This window comes from Montipora foliosa, chromosome 2, assembly GCF_036669935.1.
Source record: "Montipora foliosa isolate CH-2021 chromosome 2, ASM3666993v2, whole genome shotgun sequence".
In the NCBI taxonomy this organism is placed as follows: Eukaryota; Metazoa; Cnidaria; class Anthozoa; order Scleractinia; family Acroporidae; genus Montipora; species Montipora foliosa.
In genome coordinates, this window is record NC_090870.1 from 27,864,208 (window position 1) to 27,885,439 (window position 21,232).

At 39.0% G+C, this 21,232-nt stretch overlaps 1 protein-coding gene across 3 annotated transcripts; it reads right to left on the bottom strand.

The window, feature by feature from the left end:
* Positions 1-1,319: 1,319 nt before the first annotated feature.
* LOC137992786 (X-linked retinitis pigmentosa GTPase regulator-interacting protein 1-like) lies at positions 1,320-20,202 on the bottom strand. Of its 3 annotated transcripts, none has more exons than XM_068838303.1 (11): positions 20,042-20,180; positions 11,427-11,511; positions 11,219-11,306; positions 8,873-8,959; positions 8,097-8,160; positions 7,871-7,963; positions 7,208-7,238; positions 7,004-7,058; positions 4,806-5,623; positions 2,870-2,916; positions 1,320-2,548 (listed from the first exon to the last, which is right to left on the bottom strand). In XM_068838303.1, exons 4-11 carry the CDS (start codon positions 8,894-8,896, stop codon positions 2,490-2,492), a joined length of 1,191 nt encoding a protein of 396 aa, XP_068694404.1. In that variant the 5' UTR covers positions 8,897-8,959; positions 11,219-11,306; positions 11,427-11,511; positions 20,042-20,180; the 3' UTR covers positions 1,320-2,489. The 3 variants fall into 3 exon arrangements, with proteins under 3 accessions (XP_068694404.1, XP_068694405.1, XP_068694403.1); XM_068838304.1 differs by having other exon boundaries at positions 11,219-11,328; positions 20,042-20,176; XM_068838302.1 differs by lacking the exons at positions 11,219-11,306; positions 11,427-11,511 and having other exon boundaries at positions 20,042-20,202.
* Between the last annotated feature and the right edge of the window lie 1,030 nt (positions 20,203-21,232).

Consider the following 21,232-nt stretch of genomic DNA (forward strand, 5'->3'; position numbering starts at 1 on the left):
CGTCACGTTTATATCTTGCCATACGTCAGGTTCACGTGTTCATGAACTTGCATCTCGAAGATGTTTAGGTTTTCAATTACAAACTCTTGTTTGATTGGCACTACAACTCACTGTGTAGATAGTGTAGATAGTTTTTCTTTGTTATTTCCGGATTGGCGGAGCCAGCATTACTCCTGGGAAAATTCCAGTTTCCATGCTTTCAATACCACCCAACCCCTCTTTTTGTGTAACATCTACCACAGGTAACCCAGTTTACGCTAACGGAAAGTCTAGTTAATCATTAAAGGAAGCTCTGATCCTCGCAGTTATGAACGGCGTTTGAGCCCGTGACCTCGCGATAACGGTGCGACGCTCTAACCAACGGAGCTATGAAGCCGCTGACGTTGGGAGCTGGTCATTTGTGGGTTCATTTCATTCGTTGATTCATTCATCACGGGAACATTAGAATCCACAAATGACCAGCTCCCGACGTCAGTGGCTTCATAGCTCAGTTGGTTAGAGCGTTGCATCGATATAGCGAGGCCACGAGTTCAAAGCCCGTTAAAGTCCTGAATTCTTCTTGTTCATAACTGCGAGGATCATAGCTTCACTTGATTTTATATCCGCAGTTCAATATATGATTTATTTCATATATCATCATTTCATTCATTATTACTCGGAAAACCTGAAAGGTATCCGAGTTATAATCTCGGTTGACTTTGTTCGGTGCAGCAAAATAGACAATAAAATTACGGGGTGATTTCATTGGCTAAAAGCAATGCACTGGACCCATTAGAGCAATACATTTCACCTCCCTCCATAATGAAACTACTTTTTGCTACAACAGCAAATAAAAACAGCCGTGGCGTCGAGTGTCGTTGGAGAGAATCTTTGCGCGGTTGAGGCTTCAAAGAGCAAACAGCCTAGTCCAGCAATCAAACGCAGATTTTTAGCATTACCTTGCAAGTACTTCCATACAAAGTTTTTTGGCAAATAATTATAGTACTATGAAGGGTCTTTCATAATCCGTCTGATGCCACCTCGCTACCTCTGGGCATCACGAGATATTGAGGGTTACTTTTTCTTCACGAGCAGGAAGTCTTTCAGTGGATCTGGGCTCTCTGCAGTTTAATTCGGTCAATCTCTCAATGCTTGGTCTTTGATTCATTTTGCATGATTCTGCAGACTTTTTTGCAAATTCATGTTTTTTGCTGCATTGTGTAATTTATCCATCGCGTATGGCATTAAAAATCTTTAAAAAAATCCAAGTTTAACCATATCATCTATGGACTAGGGACTAGTACCGAGGTCACCCGGTCATTTAAGATAGCTGCCTTGACTTCACTGTCATGCCTGTAAGTATTTCGATAAAATTTGTCTTACAAAATGACTTTTCTAGTACATCAAAGGTACATTTACCATTAAGAAGGTTTTCTTTTATCTGTTCTACCCATTCTGTTATTATACAGCAGTTAGCACAATATTTTGTACAAGTTTCGTGCTCGATAAACGTAATGCGCCGATCAACTCGAAAGTTACACATCATCTGAGTTTAATTGTACATAATAATGATAATAATGACTTTGTTGAAGTCTCAACGTTATTTAGCCGTCAAGCACGAGTGCAAATCAACTGAAATCAGAACAAATCAAATCAAATGTTGGTTCTTGAGGGGAGGGGAAAACAGGAGTACCCGGGGAAAAACCCGAGAGTAGAGAACCAAGAAACTAAACCCACATATGGCGTCGGAGGTGACTCTCTTACCACTGCGCCAGCCGTTCTCCCCATTCAAAACCGCCTCGATTTTCTTGGCATTTTTTGAAAAGTGGGAGAAATTTGAAATGTAAATTTGTAGCCATGGGGTTGTATCGCCAATGGAACACTATTGCCCAATTTGCTCTAGGTTTCTTTTAAGATGTCATCGCACTGCAATCGATATAAATGAAATAAGAACGGATTATTCCGTTCTTCGTATTTATTCAGAACAGTCACTGCTAACCGTTCTAGATGTCAAGGTAATCTCACCAACGAACACCTTTTAAATGAATGAGTTGCCGGTCCCCAGGCTCCTTTGTTTTCCTCTACATTCATTTATATTTGGTCTCAACTTAAATTCATAATTTAACTTGACCTCCATTTGTCTTGTATTTGCCATTGTGTTTCTTGAAGCGAGTTATGGCAGTCACAGAGGGGCTCAAAGATCCAAAACATCACGGATTCCAAAACATTCGAAAGAGCCAAAGGTCAACGTTCCTTAGCGGGTAAAATGACGATTACAAAATTAAATCAATGAACAAATTGCCGAGTAAAACAATCTCGCCTACTTTCCATACAATTTCAAAACGAATAAAAACGATGTCAAACCACCACAAATGATCATATTAGGGCAACAATCCCTGAATAATCCCCTTTTCTAGTTTTACTTTCTAGGGCAACAACCCATTTAAATTATAGGATGAGTCACTGTCGAGACACCCGGAACTGTAAAAGTTACAATCATCAGTGTGCATTTATGACGGTTGCTCCACTGTGGAATGGTCCTGTCTATGTCTTGAAATCCAGTCTTCACCTAAAAATACGAAAAAAAAAAGACCTTTACATGCAATGGCTTGCTGAGTAGTCAGGTAGTCGGTCGATTTGTCTAGGATCCGTCAGTTCATCGATAGCGAATAACACACCCCAATCAAGTCAGTCAACGCATTATCCAGAGCCATCTATTCATCGGCATCGGCATCGGCATGATCAAATTAGTTGCTCTCGTTCATATGAACTGTATATTGTTATACTAATATAACGCTTCCATTCTCCACTACTCTCGCGCGCATCTCTAGGAATGTACGTATGCTTTAAAGTGCTGGTTTGTTTGCGCTGCCATTACGCAGTTACTAACCTTGGCATTCACGGCTGCAGTAAAATTTTGTGCCTTTTCCTTTACATCTGTTGTGGATGAAAACGAAAACAAGTACAAAATAATCAATTCGAACGAACTGAAATGTTGACTTATCAAAGTTATTTAGCCTACCTTTCTATTTGTATCACATCTTTCTCTACCTAAAAGTACCACGTGTATCCCTTAAGCCGTCAGGTTTTGTATTAAATACATTTTAACATGAAGTTATGGCGTCCATGTTGGATTCCATTCTCAAATGGGGCCCGCGTGCGAAATTGTCTCTGACCAAAGGCCAACGTGAAACGTGTTCGATGGAAAAATATTTATTTCTACTACAGTATTGATATTTTAGATCTGCCACGGCGGCAGAAACTCTCCGAATATAAGCCGATGTGACGCCTGTTACAAGCCTACAGGGAAAGGAAACTTAAAGAATTTAAGAAGCTTTTTCGTGACATTTTCCAAACGTGAGAGCAGTTTACACGCAACGATATGCATGTTGCAACGTGCGGTCCGAATGTATTGGGCCAGGAATCGTTCAAGTTTACGTTGTTACCCCACTTCAGGCCGATTCAGAAAGTGGCAATTTGCACGGTTCCACAAACTGTGCGCAGAGAAGTGCTCAAGAACAGGGGCCGACATTTTTTTAAAGAAGCGCTGTCAAAATGGCCAAATTAAGCCACGTAAAAATATTCCTTAAGTTCCATTTACTTATTAAAATCTTACAACCAACTTTCAAATGAACGACTTCCATTACGAGCAGAAGCTCTCCGCTCTAGGCATGCGCACCTGAATTTAATTGGACCTCCATATCCACTGCGGCAGCTAACAACAAAAAAACGTGCTCGTCCTCCAGCCTTACTATCTATATTTGTTTAAGTGGCAGATCGTGCGTCGCGGCCAAGGATGCACTATTTTTCGTAGGAAAAAAAAAGCCAAACAAAATTTAAGCATTAAGTAACATTAGTAAGTGTCTAGAAAAACTATTAGACTCAGCGACTCAGCCGGTTGCTTCTCCGGTTTCTCTTCGTGGACATCATTATCGACTCAATAAACTTGAACTTGAGCTATCCGCCGGATAAATCACTACCCAGTGGATAAGCCATTGCGAAACCAATTACGCTATCCAATGGATAGTGATTTATCCGGTGCATAGCGTTATCCACCTTTGAACAACCTATCCTTTCTCAGACCTGACCAAAAACTTGATACCCTATTTAAGACCTATTTCAGCCGTTACGCGGTTGGCTTAATAATTTGAGAAAGGCTTTGTGGATGGTCTCATCGCCTAATGATGAAACTGAGGAGCTTCTTCCAAAAAACATACCCAATTCAAACCATACCCTATTTCAGACCAAAATGGCTAAAAACACTATTCCCTTCGGGGACGCACATACCAATATAGCTCATATAAGCCCCTATGGTGAGCGCTGAATTAAGTATGTATTGTATTGTATTGTCTCTACTGTTTCATTTGGCCAAATACTATAACCGGTTTTTCGTTTCAAAACGTGAAGTGCTCAGTACACAATCAGCGAAATTTTGGACCGTCATTTTTTTAACCTCCGATCGATGCTTAAAGAGTGCGAGCCAAGGACTTAATCTCCCAGAGCTAATTTGATCGCCATTTTGAAAGTGTCTGAGTCGATATAGATGTCCACGAGGAGAAAAGCAACCGGTTGACTCTCTGAAGAAGTCCAATAGTCGTCTCGAAACTTACTCATGATACTTCTTTGAATCAACCTCGTTCCCAGAGCATTTCACCGCCGAGACGAGGTTGTCTTTAAATGCCATGCTTTAAGCCTTTAAATGCAATGCTGTGCCAAGGCCGCAACGCACGTCGATCTCTCACTTAACAAATATAGATAGTAAGACAACCCTGTTATCAGTTTCCACTAACCCTGGCTAGACACAGAGCTTTACATGAAGTTCATACCTCTCACATTTCTTGTATATTCCAGGTATTTTCTCAACTTTTTTGCAGTTTGCACATTGTCGTCGCTTCCCATGAATCGGGCTCTCAATGTAGTCTTTCATTATCACTTCATGAAGTCGGTTGCCTTCAATCCGTTCTTCGTCTTTTCTCCGACACCGTTCTTCAAATTCCTGATTCGGGTGTGGCTTGTCCAAGTGAAAATCCTCTCGCAATCTTCTGTATGAACCATCTTTATCACGTTTATAAACTTCCATATATTCAATAGGTGATGGACCAGATGACCTCTCGGCCGTCAAGACAGACTGAATACCTCGTATGACTTTCGTATGCCAGTTTTCTTCTTCTTCGTCTTCTTCTTCGTCTTCATCTTCTTTCTCTTCTTCTTTCTCTTCTTCTTTCTCTTCTTCTTTCTCTTCTTCTTCCTGTTCTTCTTCATCATCTCCTTCTTCCTCCTCTTCCTCTTCTTCTTCTTCTTCTTCTTCTTCTTCTTCTTCTTCATCATCATCGTCTGAATCAGAGCCAGTCGGCTTTTCCCCCGAGGCAGGACTCTCCACTGATGCTTTTGTGACAGTTGTGTTACTGGATGAGTTTGACTCATTTGACGCTGGTTTCTTACTGGGGGTAGATTTGGTGGTACTTTTCGTGGTTTTTTTTCCTGATTCTGTGGACATTGATTTGGATTTTAGCACTGCTGATGAGGGTAATGCTGTCGAAGATGTCATTCCAAGGTTATCTACTTTCCCAGCTTCTACCCAAAGCCTCAAATATCGACAAATCGACCCACCAAACTTCACATAAAGTGGTAGCAAACACACAGCCTATTAACACAATGATAACATACCAATCTGTCACATTTCTCTTCCGCAAGATCCTTTCAAGAACTCACTCTTTATGACGTTTACTTTGAACAGAAGGTTATTTCAATTTAGTGTTCTAGCTTTTGCTGGAAACGTTGAATGCTTCACAAGGAACAGAAAGATGGCAGTTTAAAATTAAAGCTGAAGGGCAGGATAGTAATCAGTTCTTCACTTGTGCAACTGTTAGCTTGTTTGTGTTCTGGTTCAAATATTTTCAAACCGGTTCAATTTTGATTTCTCTTTGTCTAATATTCATTCTCATAATATGAAACAAAGGAAAAGTATAAAAGACTGCCACCTTTTTTTAAGTTTCATACTCTTTTGTTTTTCAAAAATCACCAAAAGTTTATTATTCAGGGTCGCAACGAGGTATATTTTTTCGTAACTGATCGCATATTTTGACCCAAAATTTTGATCCTTGATCCCCAAAATGATGAGAATTTTGAACCCTGAACCCGCAAAAAATTGATCCATGATCCCATGAAAAATACTGCTGATCCCGATCCCACACGTTGTGATTCAAGATCCCTGGGTTGCGATTCCTGATCCCGGCCCTTTTCAGGCCTTTGATCCCTGATCCCGTATACCTCGTTATGACCCTGTATTATTGGTAGCACATCCTACAACAATTTGCTTGGTATCTTGTCGTCAGGCTCTATGAAATGTTGTATTAGTAAGCTACAGCACCACGGTATGACTTGAACCCATCGCTGACTTATGAACAGCAAAAGCAAGATTAAATAATAAATTGCTCCTTTCAGGTCAAATTTTGAACAACAGCCTTTTGCAAGTCATTGAGAATTGTGAAGACCATTGTTTGTATGATCCACAGTGTGCAAGCTTAATCATATGTGGGTTGAGTTTGTTGTTGGTTCTTTCCTTGCTTCGAGAGGTTTTTCTCTGGGTACTACAACTTTCCCCTCTCCTCAAAAAAACCAACACTGCCAAATTCCAATTTGATCTGGAATGCACGGACACATATGTTGAACAAGCTCCTGAGAGCTCTTAAGTTGTTCCGTGGGTAAAGAAACAACAACAAAAAGAACAAAACAAAAACGGAAAAACCAGCTGGCTTTTTAATTATGTATACACCTGTGTGCATGTATGAATGTTGTGGTTCAAATATTTTCATTCTTCAGAATTTTTTAAACCAGTTTAATTTTGTTTCTAATCCATTTCCATGCTTGTTATCCTTGGCTGCTGAACACCATATTCTAATGGAACATTCAGTTAGGAAATGACAGGTCACCCTGGTTGAAGTAAGAATTTACACTGAGAGATGAGTGTTTACTGATTTGATAATTAAGAGAAAAAAACGCAGAGACGTAACAAACACAACACCTTAAAGCAAGCATCTTGTGACGTTGGTTCTCCAAACAGTCGGCGAAACACGTCTCTGAAAGAATAATTCCCATTATTATTATTATGGTTGGATTCTACATTTAAAAAGGCCACAGGGAAACCATCCTCAGTCTATAAGGCTGATTGTTTACTGGAATGATCTGTTGCCTTTGGTGGTGGATGATGTTAAAAGAAACTACACACCTTGTGTCCTTGTGAATGAATGGGTCTTTGGCTGTAACAAAAATGAAAAAGATTAAATTCAACACATGGCAAGATACTGTCAGTAAACAATCATGTTGCAGGTGAAAGTTCATAACTACCGGTATCTCACAGCAACTCAGAATACAGAGTGTTCTGTATTCTCCACATACATTTTCCAATTCCCCCGTAGATGCATCAATCACTTACATTGTACTTTCTGAAGATGACTTCTGCTTAGTAATTACGTTTAACCCTTTCACTCCCAAGAGTGCCACTTATAGATTTTACTCTGTCTGACGCCAGATGATTTAACTCATCAATGGGGAACCCCACTGGGGTGAAAGGGTTAAATCAAGGCAATTAAAGGCCTTCATTTAAAATGAACAACAGAAATAAACACATCAATATCATTTTTTCTGACTTTTCAAAATTTCTGTTCTAAACCTTAACCTTTGGCAAACCAACTATTGGTTTTCCATCCCGGAGTTCAATTAGCACCCACATTTCCCTGCCACTAGTCTATCTGATTAATCTCCATGGAGGTTTATCATTCCTTGGTTTACCCTTCATATTCTCATTAAGTATCACATAGACCGTTTAAAACCATTTTATTTCGTGATCTATAGGCCTATAAATGCTATAAATATCATAAGGCTATCATACCATAAGAAGATGAGTCAACGTATTGTAGTAGGCCTCGATTTTGAGCCAAACAAACGATATCCCTTAGCAAACCCTTGGCTTTACTCACTTTCCCTGTAACAAAGTTTAACACAATTCCACAGAATGAGAATGATGGTAATCCATCGCCACAGACTCGTCCTAAAATGAACTATTAAAAAGTAATTCCAAAAAAGAGCAGAAGCAACAAATTTTAATATCAACTTACCACGAACAAAATGTTCATTCAAATATTTTACAACACTATCAAGAAGTGAATCTAAATTTTCCCTCTGCAAAAACAAGCAACATGATAATAAAAATTATTACACAACATGGAACTGCATTTCTCAGAATGACAATCTGTTGCCATCTGTTGCTACAGTAAGCCAAGAAGATACCCTTCATCCATCACCCTCCTTTATCAGTTAAAGGGGACATAGTTTGAGTGGACCTGGATGTTGTTAACTCATTGATCACACCTAAAGCGTCCTCAACTGTCAAGTAAAATTGTCCGGCATTAGATAGAGTAAGATCTATTTATGACAACAACATTTTGAAATTCCAAGCAATGACAGTAGCCAAGTTCTTTAACTCTCAGTCATTAATTTAAGGATCTTAAAAGACCTCTTGTGCTACATCGAGAGGCAGATTAAAAAAACTTAGAAAGAGGATATTTTGTTAACCCACAAGGGTGGAATTATGCAACTCCTCTCCTCAATATGCAAACACACGCAACCACAATATTACAACAACTTGCAAGTAGTTTTAGCACATAAATATCTTTTTAATGGATCGATCCTATGAGGTTCTTCACTTGAAAAAACGACATTCATGCATGAAAGATATCTTATTAACCCATTGAAAACCTAAAAAGCCTTAGGATGTTAAGTCTCACCCCCAGGAGTCAATGGTTTAATAATCTTTTGTTTTCCTTTCTTTGTTATCCTGATGAATTTAAAAAAGAAAATAGACTATGGACAAAATTTAAGATGACATAATTACCTTCTTCAGAGGAAAGTCTTTCATACAGCCATAATTTATTGAAAAATCTCTAAAAGCATTGACAAACAGCTGTTTTTGTTGTTCAGACTGAAAATTAAAAGAAAAAAAAAACAAGGGGTGATTAGCAACTTTCTCCACGCGACAGAAATGGAAGAAATCTAAGGTTACTGGACGAAATATAACTTTTCTGGTTACGTCAGGACTTCAGATTAAAAGATCATGCACACATGCAGTTGACACAGGTATGTGCTTCTGCTGCCATTTATGAAAAATCACAGCAGGAGCACATAATGTGCTCACTCTAGCTAGGTCAGCGATGTTAAGAACGAAAACAGTTGTAAGTACTTTAATCAAGAGGGGTCATTTAATAAAGTGTATTATAATATTATACGGTAGTTCTGTATTACCCCGCATAGCAATGTATATCCATTTATAGCCATGTATAACCAATAAATGAACATGCATATCCATAAGCATGTATGTATAAATATGTATATCCACGCAAAGCAATGTATTTCCCCACATGTCCATCATGTATCGTCGTGTATAACCATAGGAAACCATGTATATATGTTGTGGTTTCAAATTTTTCTTGGTTTGAAATTTTTTAAACCAGTATAAATTATTTTAAAGTGTTTTCTTTAAATCAACTGTCTAAAATAGGGATTTTCCTTTTTTGGGGGGTGTAGTTAAAAAACAGGGGCTTAATTTTTTAGGGGGGTTTCAAAAAGAATGAGACCAAAGATTGAGACATCTTTTCTTTCCATTTCTTTTCTCCCTTCTACTTCTCCTACCCGTCCCTGATCTCCACTAGTGCCCCTATCCTACCCATCCCCCCTTCACTCATCTATCCCCCCATACATACTACATATACCCAACCCCTCTCAGAACACTAGTCACATGCAGACATGACTTTTTTGCATAATAATAATAATAATAATAATAATAATAATAATAATAATAATAATAATAAAGAATTTACATAGTGCCTAAATCCGTTTAGCCCAAAGCCGCTGATTACAATAATTGTTAACTATGAAAATTAAAATCTAATAAAAAAGGAATATATGTATATATATATATTAATAGTTGTTGTAAAGTAAAAAGAAATGTTTTGAGTGTTTTCTTAAAAAGCTCCAAACTGTTAATTGATCTTATGTCTAGCGGTAAACCATTCCAGAGTCTCGGTGCTAAAGCACAAAATGTTATTTCACCATATCATATGGTGTTGGCACAAGGAATTACTAATAAATTCTTAGAACTAGAATGCAATGTTCGTGTAGGCTTGTACTGAATGATGAGGTCAGATAGATGAGATGGTGCCAGATTGTTTAAGCACTTGCATACTCACCAGAACTTGAACCCCCAACCTCTTGGCCTTTTGCAAGTAACGATCACATGGTACAAAATTCGCCATGCTGGAGGGAAATACGCAATACGACGCGGCGGAGTCACGCGAACACAATTGCGTAAATGAATTATATTTCTATAGAGAAATAGGGGAATTGAAAAGCCACCTAGAGCCAAAGACTCACATTTAAATTGTTATTTAGAAGATGACATTTTCGACAAGGCCAAACATTTCTTCAGAGAAAAAACAGAAACAACTCGGCCTTTCAAGAAACGCGGATCGGCGGATCTGAGTCGAAACAATTAACAAAATAGGAACAACAGATGATAACTCGAAAGAAATGGGTTTACAGCAACGGCAAACTCTTCACAAGAAACAAGAAGAAAGTTGTTGCAATCAAAGTGGCTAGGAGCCACTGAATTCGGAATACGATTTTTTTACAGTAACTGTCTAGCTATAACACCTCTCAAATGAGAGAGAACTGTCCGAGAAGGGAATACCAGCGATGGCAACAGACAGGGACTTATGAAGAGCACAAATTTAAGCCGCCTCTCATCTCTCCTTTAGATGACGTGGAGCCGACCAAGAGACAGTACGTTTGGTAGCATATCTGTCCCACAAAGAAAGTGTATGTATCGTGTACCAGTCGTAAAAGCTGTGACTGCAAAATAGCACATACTACAAATACAGCAACAATTCTTAAGAATCTTAATTGACAGTGTCAGTCACAACTCCCAGTGAGGTTTAGAGGATAGTAACTTACAGACCTTAACCTGCAATTACGCCGTCCCTCGATCCGTACTGACGATAACAAATATTACTAGAAGTAATCTCGGATTATTGAAGTGCGTTCAACAGTCTCAGAAGCAAAGGAGAGGGGTACTAAAAAAACAATATTTGAGGACGGAAGTTTGAGGATACGAGCATGTACTTCTTGAGATAACATGAGATAAGAGCTGAGTACTGTGACTATGTGACAGGATTGAAATACTTGCCCTTGGCTAGACTCTGAATCATAAGATCGATCTGATTGATTTGGGAAGGTAACTTGTGGTCAAAATAACTGCACTGTACCCATCGTTTCTGGGGAAAAGATAAAACAGTTCTAAAACAGGAAAGTTAAAAAAAAAGGTTAACGAGCGAGTTAATTACATGGTCGATAAAACGAAAATACGTACAAACTTGAAACCGATAATTACAAACCTTATTGGTGATTTCTCCGAGACGTGAAGTGAGTTAAACTGCCCAACACAACTAGATGGCCCAGGAAAACTTGAAACTGAAATAACTAAACGGTAAATTCAAACTCTTTACCACATGACGTAGGGAAGCCCAAAAAGAGAAAACTGCATGTGCTATATATATATCGAAACATGCATAATGAGGGTTTTTAAGTGTTAAATACGCCCCTCTGAGGCTAACGTCTTTGAATGGGAAAACCAATTAATACAAGAGCGAACAAATTACCACGAAAGAACTCCTAACGAGGCACCTCTAAAATATACAGTAACAGCATGGTTGAATTTGTTCCTGGTAGTCCCTGGTTCAACCTCCAAGCTGCACTTGTAAATAGCCAACTAGCTTGCCTCCGGCCAGTTGGGATCCTTAACAGTTGTTGTTGAATGTTCTGTTCTGTCATGATAGTGTTTCATTGGCCCTGAAAAACCCCTATGAAGAATGTATGTTTTGGATGGGAGACCCAGGGAGAGATACGATATGTTATTCCCTTTCGAGGACGTCATATGCATCGTAATACCTTTTTTCAATCGGAATACTCATATTTAACGGAATCATTACCATTTAAAACTTAAGGACATAATTCTAGAAAAATCATGATACAACATCCATTCCCTGTTCCATTCTTCATCCTTCGATCCGTCGAAATGTTGATATTTAGCTTTATTTTAATCGTCACTACGATCAGGTAATTTTTCGTCGCCTTTGAGAATTGCACGTTCATTTTCCGCACGCTATCTCCTTTATACTATTAGACTTCCATTTCACAACTCATCATATTTTGTTTCATCCTACTCCTGAAAACTTGGAAAAGTTTCCCTGAAATAATGGTAGCGTCTCTTAATTGAAAGGCAGCTAAATCGAGAGTATTCGTACGGCTCATCCAATTTGTATATTTTTCTAGTAGAAATTTGGCACTCAGAAAAGGTGTATCTTTATCGAACGAACAAAATTATGTACCGAAAGACGGTTTCTCACGGGACAGTCCATGACTGCTCTACACAGTGACATTACCGCCTCACAAAACTACAATGTATGCGCAAACGCTATTCACTAGTCAGCGGACTTACATTAAAAAGTTTACAGGACCCACAGAAGGAGTGACAGCCAGCTCCACTGAGTTAAAAAGGGGCCTGTTTTAAGTCTTGTCACAAGTACACAGTCGAATTCTTCAAAGAGGACGGAAAATTACGGAAAAGCCAGAAGTTGTTATTAGACACATTCATCAAAATATGCCCATTTCACGGACAGAAAATACCCGTAACAAGCGGTGTGAAGAATGTCCAACAACCAATGGCAGCTCCAACATTCCTCCTTTTGATAGAAATCGACGTAATGGTGGAATGTGACAATTGTATCCCAACATGCTTTTAGGAAAATAACTGAGATCGAAACCATTCTGACCAAGTTTGGAAAGATACAATCACTTATTTCTCCTACAAGATTAAATCTGTGCAGTGCTACAAATCTTACTTTCGATTATTCCAAAGAAATTTCCTTTACATCACCTCGAAACCGGCCATTCTGGAAAGTGAGTACTTTCCTTTCAAGATAAATTGTAGTTTATTAATACTGCATCAGTACCATTGTTACGCTATAGTGATGTAGTTACTTTCCAGTAGTTGTATACTGCTATCTGAGACAAAAATATTGCTGAATTGCCAAAGGAATCATCAAAGAAGATCACGTTTTTTCCGTTACGAAAAGTAGTTTTACACGTGAAAAACAGAAAGGGTTTCGCTCTGACGAAGGGCTAACACTCGAAACGTCAGCTTTCAAATTTCTTTACAGTGGTCAATTTACCACATGAACTCAGTTGATAAACCCTTTTCTTTATTTCAATTCCCCATCGACAAAGCCATTTTTGACAAAGCCGTTTTTCAGCCGGTACAAATTTTTTTTTTAGACAAATATTGCTTTTTTTTAACAGTGAAATCTTGATTCATTATCTATGTTTCTTTTATTTATAAATTATTCTACACTCACAACAGATCAAAGGATACAGGCCACTTCTTAATGCAAAATCTTTTCGAAAAAGTACACACAGTGAAAGAGTGCTTCTTTGGATAAACCCCACAGACGTTTATCTGAAAACGGGATTACCGAAATTTGCCATTTAGAAGATGTCAAGGCAGATGATGCCGAGCCACTCGGGCTGACCAAGTTTGAGTACAGGAGACTAGCTCGCTTATACGCCGACTTCAAAGCACAGTCCGAGCAGTGTTCACATGGAAATTCAGCCACAAGTAAAGCTGCTTTCAAGACCTCAAGTTCGTCGATTGTATTGAACTTGCGGAAAGTCATGAAAGATTTCGTTCAAACATGCCACGGGCAGGGACGCGTGGTTGTGCGAACCGAATCATTAAAACGCCAGTTTAAGAATTTGTAGGTCATGCTCGAATTTTGTGACTTTGAATAGCAGTATTCTTTTAACAGTAGTTACAGCATATGGATTAAACCAGCTGGGTTTCGATAACATGTGGCCTCTTTTTGTTACTGAAATGCATACAAATCCAGGAAGGTTAACTTGTGCCTATTGTGATACTCAAACTACTGAGCCTGTTTTAAGGAACGTATTAAACTCACGTTTCCTTTTCATTGAATTCCCTCCTGCATTAATGAAAGACATAAATGTGTTTGAGGAGATTCTAATCAGGGGAGCTCAGTACAAACTGAGAGGTGTAGTGCGATGTCACAACAACCACTTTACTTGTGCTGTTAACTACTTACATGAATGTGAACTTCAATAAAATGCTTGAAACGTTAATTTTTCAACGGTCTTATGCACAGTATTTATATTAAATACACATGCCATAAACAGGTTATCAAAAGCGGGGGCAGCTCTAGTGAACACTATTTCTAGTTATTAAATAAAAGTCACAACTGAACCTTCCTTCTGCATGATTTTTTTTTCTTTACCTTTTTCTTTGCTTGAATTTCTTTTCTTGCCATTTTCCCTTGCATGAATTTTTTTGTGGTTTTTTCCCCACACCCTTCATCTCTTTTCTAAAGGCCGGGACACACTAGGCGATAAGTTGCTGCGACACGTCGAGGGGACAAGTCGCCGCAACAAATCGCCTTGTGTGACACGGTCAATTTCATGAAAATCATTGTCGCTGCGGCAGAATTTTGTCGCCGCGATCAGTCGCACGAATTCAAACTAGTTTAAATTCGCGCGACTAGTCGCAGCGCCAAAATTAGCGAAAGCAGCGTTGTCGCATCGTGTGTACACTTCCCGCAACAAGTCGCAGCGACAAAATATGAATGAACCAATGAGAGAGCGTCATATGGTCAGCCATATTGAATTAGAAAACTAGTTCACATCCCCCCTCATACGAGATCACCACGTGGTGCTCCGAACAGGCGTCGTGTCGCAGCGACTTGTTTTGCAAGTAGTACACACGGAGCAACTTGTCGCAGAGATATGTCGCTGCGACTTGTCGCCTAGTGTGTCCCGGCCTTAATGGTCCATCCCTAAGCAAACACACTTCCAAAAACAGGAAGTGATTTTTTATATCACAGGGGCACTTTAACAGATAGTTACAATTGATATAATTACAGTCGGTTATGATAGTAAAACTCTCTCACCACAAATATCATAAGAGGCTAATCGAGGCGGCGCAAATTTCCGTTTCGTAAACGGTCGCTGCCATTTGGACGAGAACAATTTTCACTGTTACGTTTATTTTACTAATCTAGGACTAGATTAGTAGCGTATGTCACTTAGAATTTTGAAAAAAGGGAAAAATTTAGAAAAAAAATCTTAGAGTAGGTTGGGTGAACGATATTGAACTCGGTTCAATGGCTCAAGAGCAATAAGCACTTTATGACTGGCCCCAAGGTTAACAGTGAGTTTTGTTTCCCCGAGACCCTTACCTCATTTACCTCCCGACTCAAAATAGAACAATTCTTGGGTTTCACTGACGTGATCAAATGCCATGTTTTTCAACAAAAACAAAAGAAGACGTTAGCATAATAACAGCTTTCAATTCCCGGAGGATTGGATCGGGACACCAACATGGCGGCCGTGAAGTCATGTGAAATCCAAGAATACACGGATTTTTACACGGAATTTGCCGCTGTTTTAAGGTGCACGACCTGATAACGTGCGAGTCGAAAGTTCAAGTCGTTGTTTCCCTAGGGAGTTAGTTTTGTTCGCCCTAGGTAGTTAGTGTGACACGTTCTCCTCCAATCGGAAAACGTATTTGAGTTGGGAGGTATAACAAATTTTCATGTTGCAAAAAGTAAAGCGACGTCTACTTTTTGCAACACAAAAATTTGTTGCGCAAGGTGGCAATACACGCAACAAACCATCTCAACTTGCAGCGCAACATTGTTGCGCCACAAGTTCCACGAAAAATGTTGCCCGTATTACCACAGGTAGCCCACACAATCTGTTTGTGTAGCCGATTGTTATTTTATAGTAAATGTACTGGATTTACCGTTTGCTTCACCTATGGCGATATATCGTTAACTATGTATGTAAATCAATGATAAATAAACGTTTAATTACTTTACCTGTGGTTTATATTCGTCCTTTTACCTCAAAAGCGGTTTTTTGAGCCATTTTGAATGAATTTGAGTTCGCCGTTGACTGTTCCATATATAAGAACAGTCAGTCAGCACTTTTTAAAGACCCTGAGTGTTGGTCCGGACGGAGTTGACCTCACGTCCTCCCGCGTGACAGCCCGGTGCTCAACCAACTGAGCCACCAGTGCGCGGTCTAACCCTAACCCTAACCCTAACTGTTTGAAATAAGTGTATAACCCTAATCACTAAATTGAGCACTTAACCCTCATTACTAAAATGCATACAGTGTCCTTATCCTTACTTAACCTTTCATGCAAGCTAACCATTGTTGCTGTATTTTGCCATGAAAAGCAATGTATCTATTTAGCCATATATAGCCATGTATTAGCACATATTTCCATGCGCATGCATAACCATGTAATTATCAATGTATGGCCATGTATCACCATGCCTATTCATGAGTAACCATATTCTTAACCCACCAATTAATTTTCGGGTGATTTTATTGGCTAATTTACGTCATGTGGTGCAAACTCAAAGGACAGTTATCACGCAATAACCCCCATTTGCGTGCATATTTGCCCTTCAAAATGCTGTAGCGATCATTTCCGTTGAAAAGAAACATAGACAGCCGAAGAATTTTCATTTTACGTGGAAGAAAAACAAACTCGTTTTCTAGAACCTAGGCCAAGAAAGTCAACAAAATATGCTGTCAACGACTTTGAAGGTGTGAAGAAAGTTATGAGCAGACTTTAAAGGAGATTTAATCCTAAACAAACTTGAACTGAGTCATTTTACAGAGTAGACAATTTAAAACACTGTGTTGAAATTACTAACTATAAAAACAAACCAACAGTTTGAAGGAGAGAAAAATTCCAGCTGCACTTAAAAACACTGTCATCCAACTTTGCACATTCTGTCTTTCACGGTTGGCGGTTGCATGGCACCATTGCAGCCAGAAGTGCATTATTTAGCTCTGCCAATGATGGCAAAAATATCTTTCCCTACATGGACATCAGCACTTATGGCAACCTTAGAAGAAATTAAAAAGCTACCAGAAACCGACCTTTGGCCAATATGATTAGGGTGAAATATAATTTCTTTCGTACTGTCTATTATGTTTCTGTTCTGTGTGTATGTGTTGTTTTGCATGTTTTTTCTCCTGATGTCTACATATTAAACTGAATCAATACAAGACTAGTTTCTAACTCGGAAACCTAACAGTTTATTTAGATGCTAGGCATTTTCTTACCTGTAATGTATTTTTAGTTCTTTCTATTATAAATTACATGTAACTGTCCATTGGCCTAAAATTACCTTGTGTAACTAAATTATAATTACAACCTGAAATGTGAATAAAGCTTGTTGTTGTTGAAATTTCTTTTTCAGTACTTTGTTTTTGAGTTTTTGAGTTTTTGATTCACAGTGACAATTAAAATGATTTGAAGCATCGCTATCAGATCTGTTCAACACTGACCTTTTATGAGCGGTTTTTTTCCGCAATATGGAAATTAATGGGGGGGGGGGGTGGGGGTGGGGGTATGGCTTGCTGGTATGTTGGCTGATAATGTCCTTGGCTGAGAGATTGTCCTCAAAATTTCATATTTGCCCTCAAAGCTTCGCTTCTTGGCCAAATATTCATTTTTTTGGAGTCAGCTGCAGACATTACCAGCCTATTTACTAAATATCCATCTATATCTGTGTTTTGCCGTGTATAGCCACATGTAGCCATGTACAGCCATTTTTAACCAGATATTTCCATATATAGCCATGTATTACAGTGTATATCCACCTATTGCCTCGTACATGTATACTCATGTATTCTAGGTGTATCCATGTACTACCAGGTATACCCATGTATTCCCATATATAGTCATGTACTAAAACGTATACCCATGTACGATTTAACATTGCCACGTTTAACCACAGGTACCCCAAGCTCAGTAAAAGGGTAAACCAACATGGCTGACAAAAATACAAGGATTTGTATGGGAACGATAAAGGGCTTACTTTATAAGATAATGATACAAAAAATTCTCAATTAAAAAGCCTTACATTATTACCACTGCAGGTCGCTTCCTTCCTGTGTGGTTTTTTTCCAGATTCAGTGCGATTTCAGCCATTTTTCAATTTCTCAATTGCCAATGGTACTATAAAATCCCAAGGCTGTACACTCCATTTGGGGAACCCACCAAATTGAGTCAAATATTCCTTGACAAAATGTTCCCACAGTTACAATTCCACATCAGAATCAATTGATAAAAGATTGAACTTTCATTTCAACCCACCAACAACAAATTATAGCAGCCCTGTGAGCGAGCTGAGACAGCCAGTAGTCTGTGCACTTGATCAAAAGAAAAAACCTTCCAAATGATGGTAGCATGAGCCAAGTTGAACACGTCGACCTTTGGAATCAATCACTTAACAAAGGGTGCCAGAACGCAGTTTGTTAATGACAAATGTTGTTAATGACCACATAATGAAGGGTGTAAAATGCGGGTTGCAGGTCATTGTATCACCATAGCTGAAACAACCCAAACCTTTACTAATACTAACATTAGGCCTAAACACTATCCTTTAGATAATGTTTAAGCTGAAGGTTAGCATTTTTGTAAAGGTTTCGTTTGTTTCAGTTATGGCAAAACTATGACCTGCAAGCCTAACCTTCAACCTGCACTTTACACCCTACGATAAGGTAACACATTTTAATTGAAAATTTTTTCACATCATTATCTTTTAAGCCTTTTATCGGAATTCCCAAACAATTCCTTACATTTCTCTCGGCCATGTTGGCTTTCCCTCTCACTGAGCTTGGGGTGCCTGTAGGCAAATCAATGGCAAATTAATATATTAACCCATTGACTCCAAGGGGGTTCCCCATAGACGAGTAAAATCATCTGGCATTAGACAGAGTAAAAGACTAAGTCTGGCCGGTTTAGGCCGGTTTGGACGTCAAAAGGTTAACATTAATGGGAACATTTTTCAGTGAGTGATTAAGGTGGCTCAAACCAGTTTCAACACTTGAAAGAAACATTCTTATTAGAAGGATTGACACTATCAATCACTTAACAGCAATGTTATGGTACCCATATCAAACACCAATTATTGCTGCAAAAGATTTGGTCACTTTTGTGACATAAAAAGTTACTGTGGCAACAGGAAAGCCCTGCAAAAACACCCCATAGTTTGGCTTTAGCTGCTCATATCTCAAAAGCGCACTTGGTGACCCCCATTTTTTATTTCTCAGATGTAATTAGCATACCAGAATGAAACTTCCCACAAAGTTTAACAAAAATTATGTGGAGTGGATTCAGAGCAACCTTAAATAACTGAAAATTGAAGGTAGCTCTGAATCCACTCCACATAATTTTTTAAAATTTTGCAGAGAGTTTCATCTTGGCCTGCTGATCACTTTTGTGCAATAAAAAAACTGGGGTAACCGAGTTCGTTTTTCAGATATGAGCAACTAAAGCCAAAATATACAGTGTTTTAATGAGGCTTTCCGGTTGCCATGGTAACATGTTAATTCATAAAAATGACTGCATCTTGTTTACTTGGTAAGATAACATTGCTGTTACGTGATAAAATGTTGTAGTGTCAATCCTTCTAACAACGAGATATGTTGAAAGTGTTGAAACTGGATTGAGCCACCTTAACACAGGTCACCTTCCACAGGTTACCCGTTACAGGTCATTGTTTAACTATACTAAACAAACCCAAAACCTTCAATTTGGCTAACCTTAGGCTTAAACATCGTTTTTTTAGCCTAATTGGGCCTGAGTTTAGCATTAGTAAAGGTTTTGTAACGAGTGACCTGTCCGCGAATCGACCGAATCCAATGAAGTACCGTCGATAAAAAGTCAGCAATCACAATTCAGAAAACGTCATTGAGTTCCTTGAGGAAACTTTCCTAGACGAGGTTTCTTCAATTTTAAGCTAATCTTATGTAAATTACAAAACAATTTGACTTAACGTTACAAGAAACTTATATAAAACAATTATTATGGTTTTACGTAGCTTTTGGCTTGTTACAGTACAGCTGACATACCAACCTGGTCTTCCAGCATTCCCTTAAACGCTCCCTTGTGTTTTTGATAAAATTCATAATCTACCGACGAGATATCGCAATCAAAAAGCTTGGAATCCGTTGACGAAAACGATATCTCTCTCATTTTGATAGAACTTCAAGGCAAGAGGAAGTAAATCGAACGACCCCTTCATGCTGATTTCCGCGAATTGTAACGTGACAGTATTCGAGAACCCTTGGGCCGAGGGCTTAAGTTAACAGTAGAATTGTCGGTCCAGGTATCCTCTCCGAGAAGAGACGGCTGGATACGTCAGCGATAGATTGTGCTTGTGACGTAAATTCAAAATATATTTTATGCAAAGTTATAAATAGTTGTGAGGAAATGGCATTAGAGATCCCAAAACATTAATTTTCACATAACAGGAGGCCATTTCCGAGTTCATGTCTACCTCTTCACAACGAGTTTAAGTGCGAAGTTTTTCTTATGAAAACTAGTTGTCATTCATATGTAAAGTAGAACTAATCACCATCACAAAAACTTCGCACTTAGACTCGCTTTGAAGAGGAGGCAAACATGAAATTCGGAAATGGGCTATGACATAACAACGCTCAAAAGGTCTGTGGCTTGAAGTTTTCAGATGATGCAATCTTGAGTTTGTGGTTAAATGGTTAATATAATGTGAGTTTGAATTGAACTGGCGAATCATCAACGAAATCACTCTTCGGCCGCTTTTCAGGTCTCTCAGTCGCCTTCATTGACCCCCTCGTTCTGCCACCAATAAACTCGACAGACCGGGTCAAAGAAGACCTTTGCAGCTACAATTTGAACATTTCCTCTAAAAATATATAATCTATGTCTGCTCGATTTGGGCAAGCGAGTATCTGATTGACGGAGATCAACAATGGCTCACCTCACGCGTCCAGCCGTGATTTTGGGAGTGAGCGCTGGCTGATTTCCCGAAACAGCGGGTGGTAATCGAACCTAACTCAATCCCTGTTTTAGCGTTTCTTCCGTCAATCGTAGACTTCAGTTCTTTGACAACGACGAGTGCAAAAAGGGAACCATGTCTATGCTCTTCAAGAATTATATTCGCCATACACACCAAGAACGGTCGGCTGCACTGTTGCTGCACAAGGTGGTCGCGGCGACCCCATGCAAACATGAAAAACACACAACTAAAAGGAACTGTGAAAGAGGGTCATGAAGAGGAGGGGT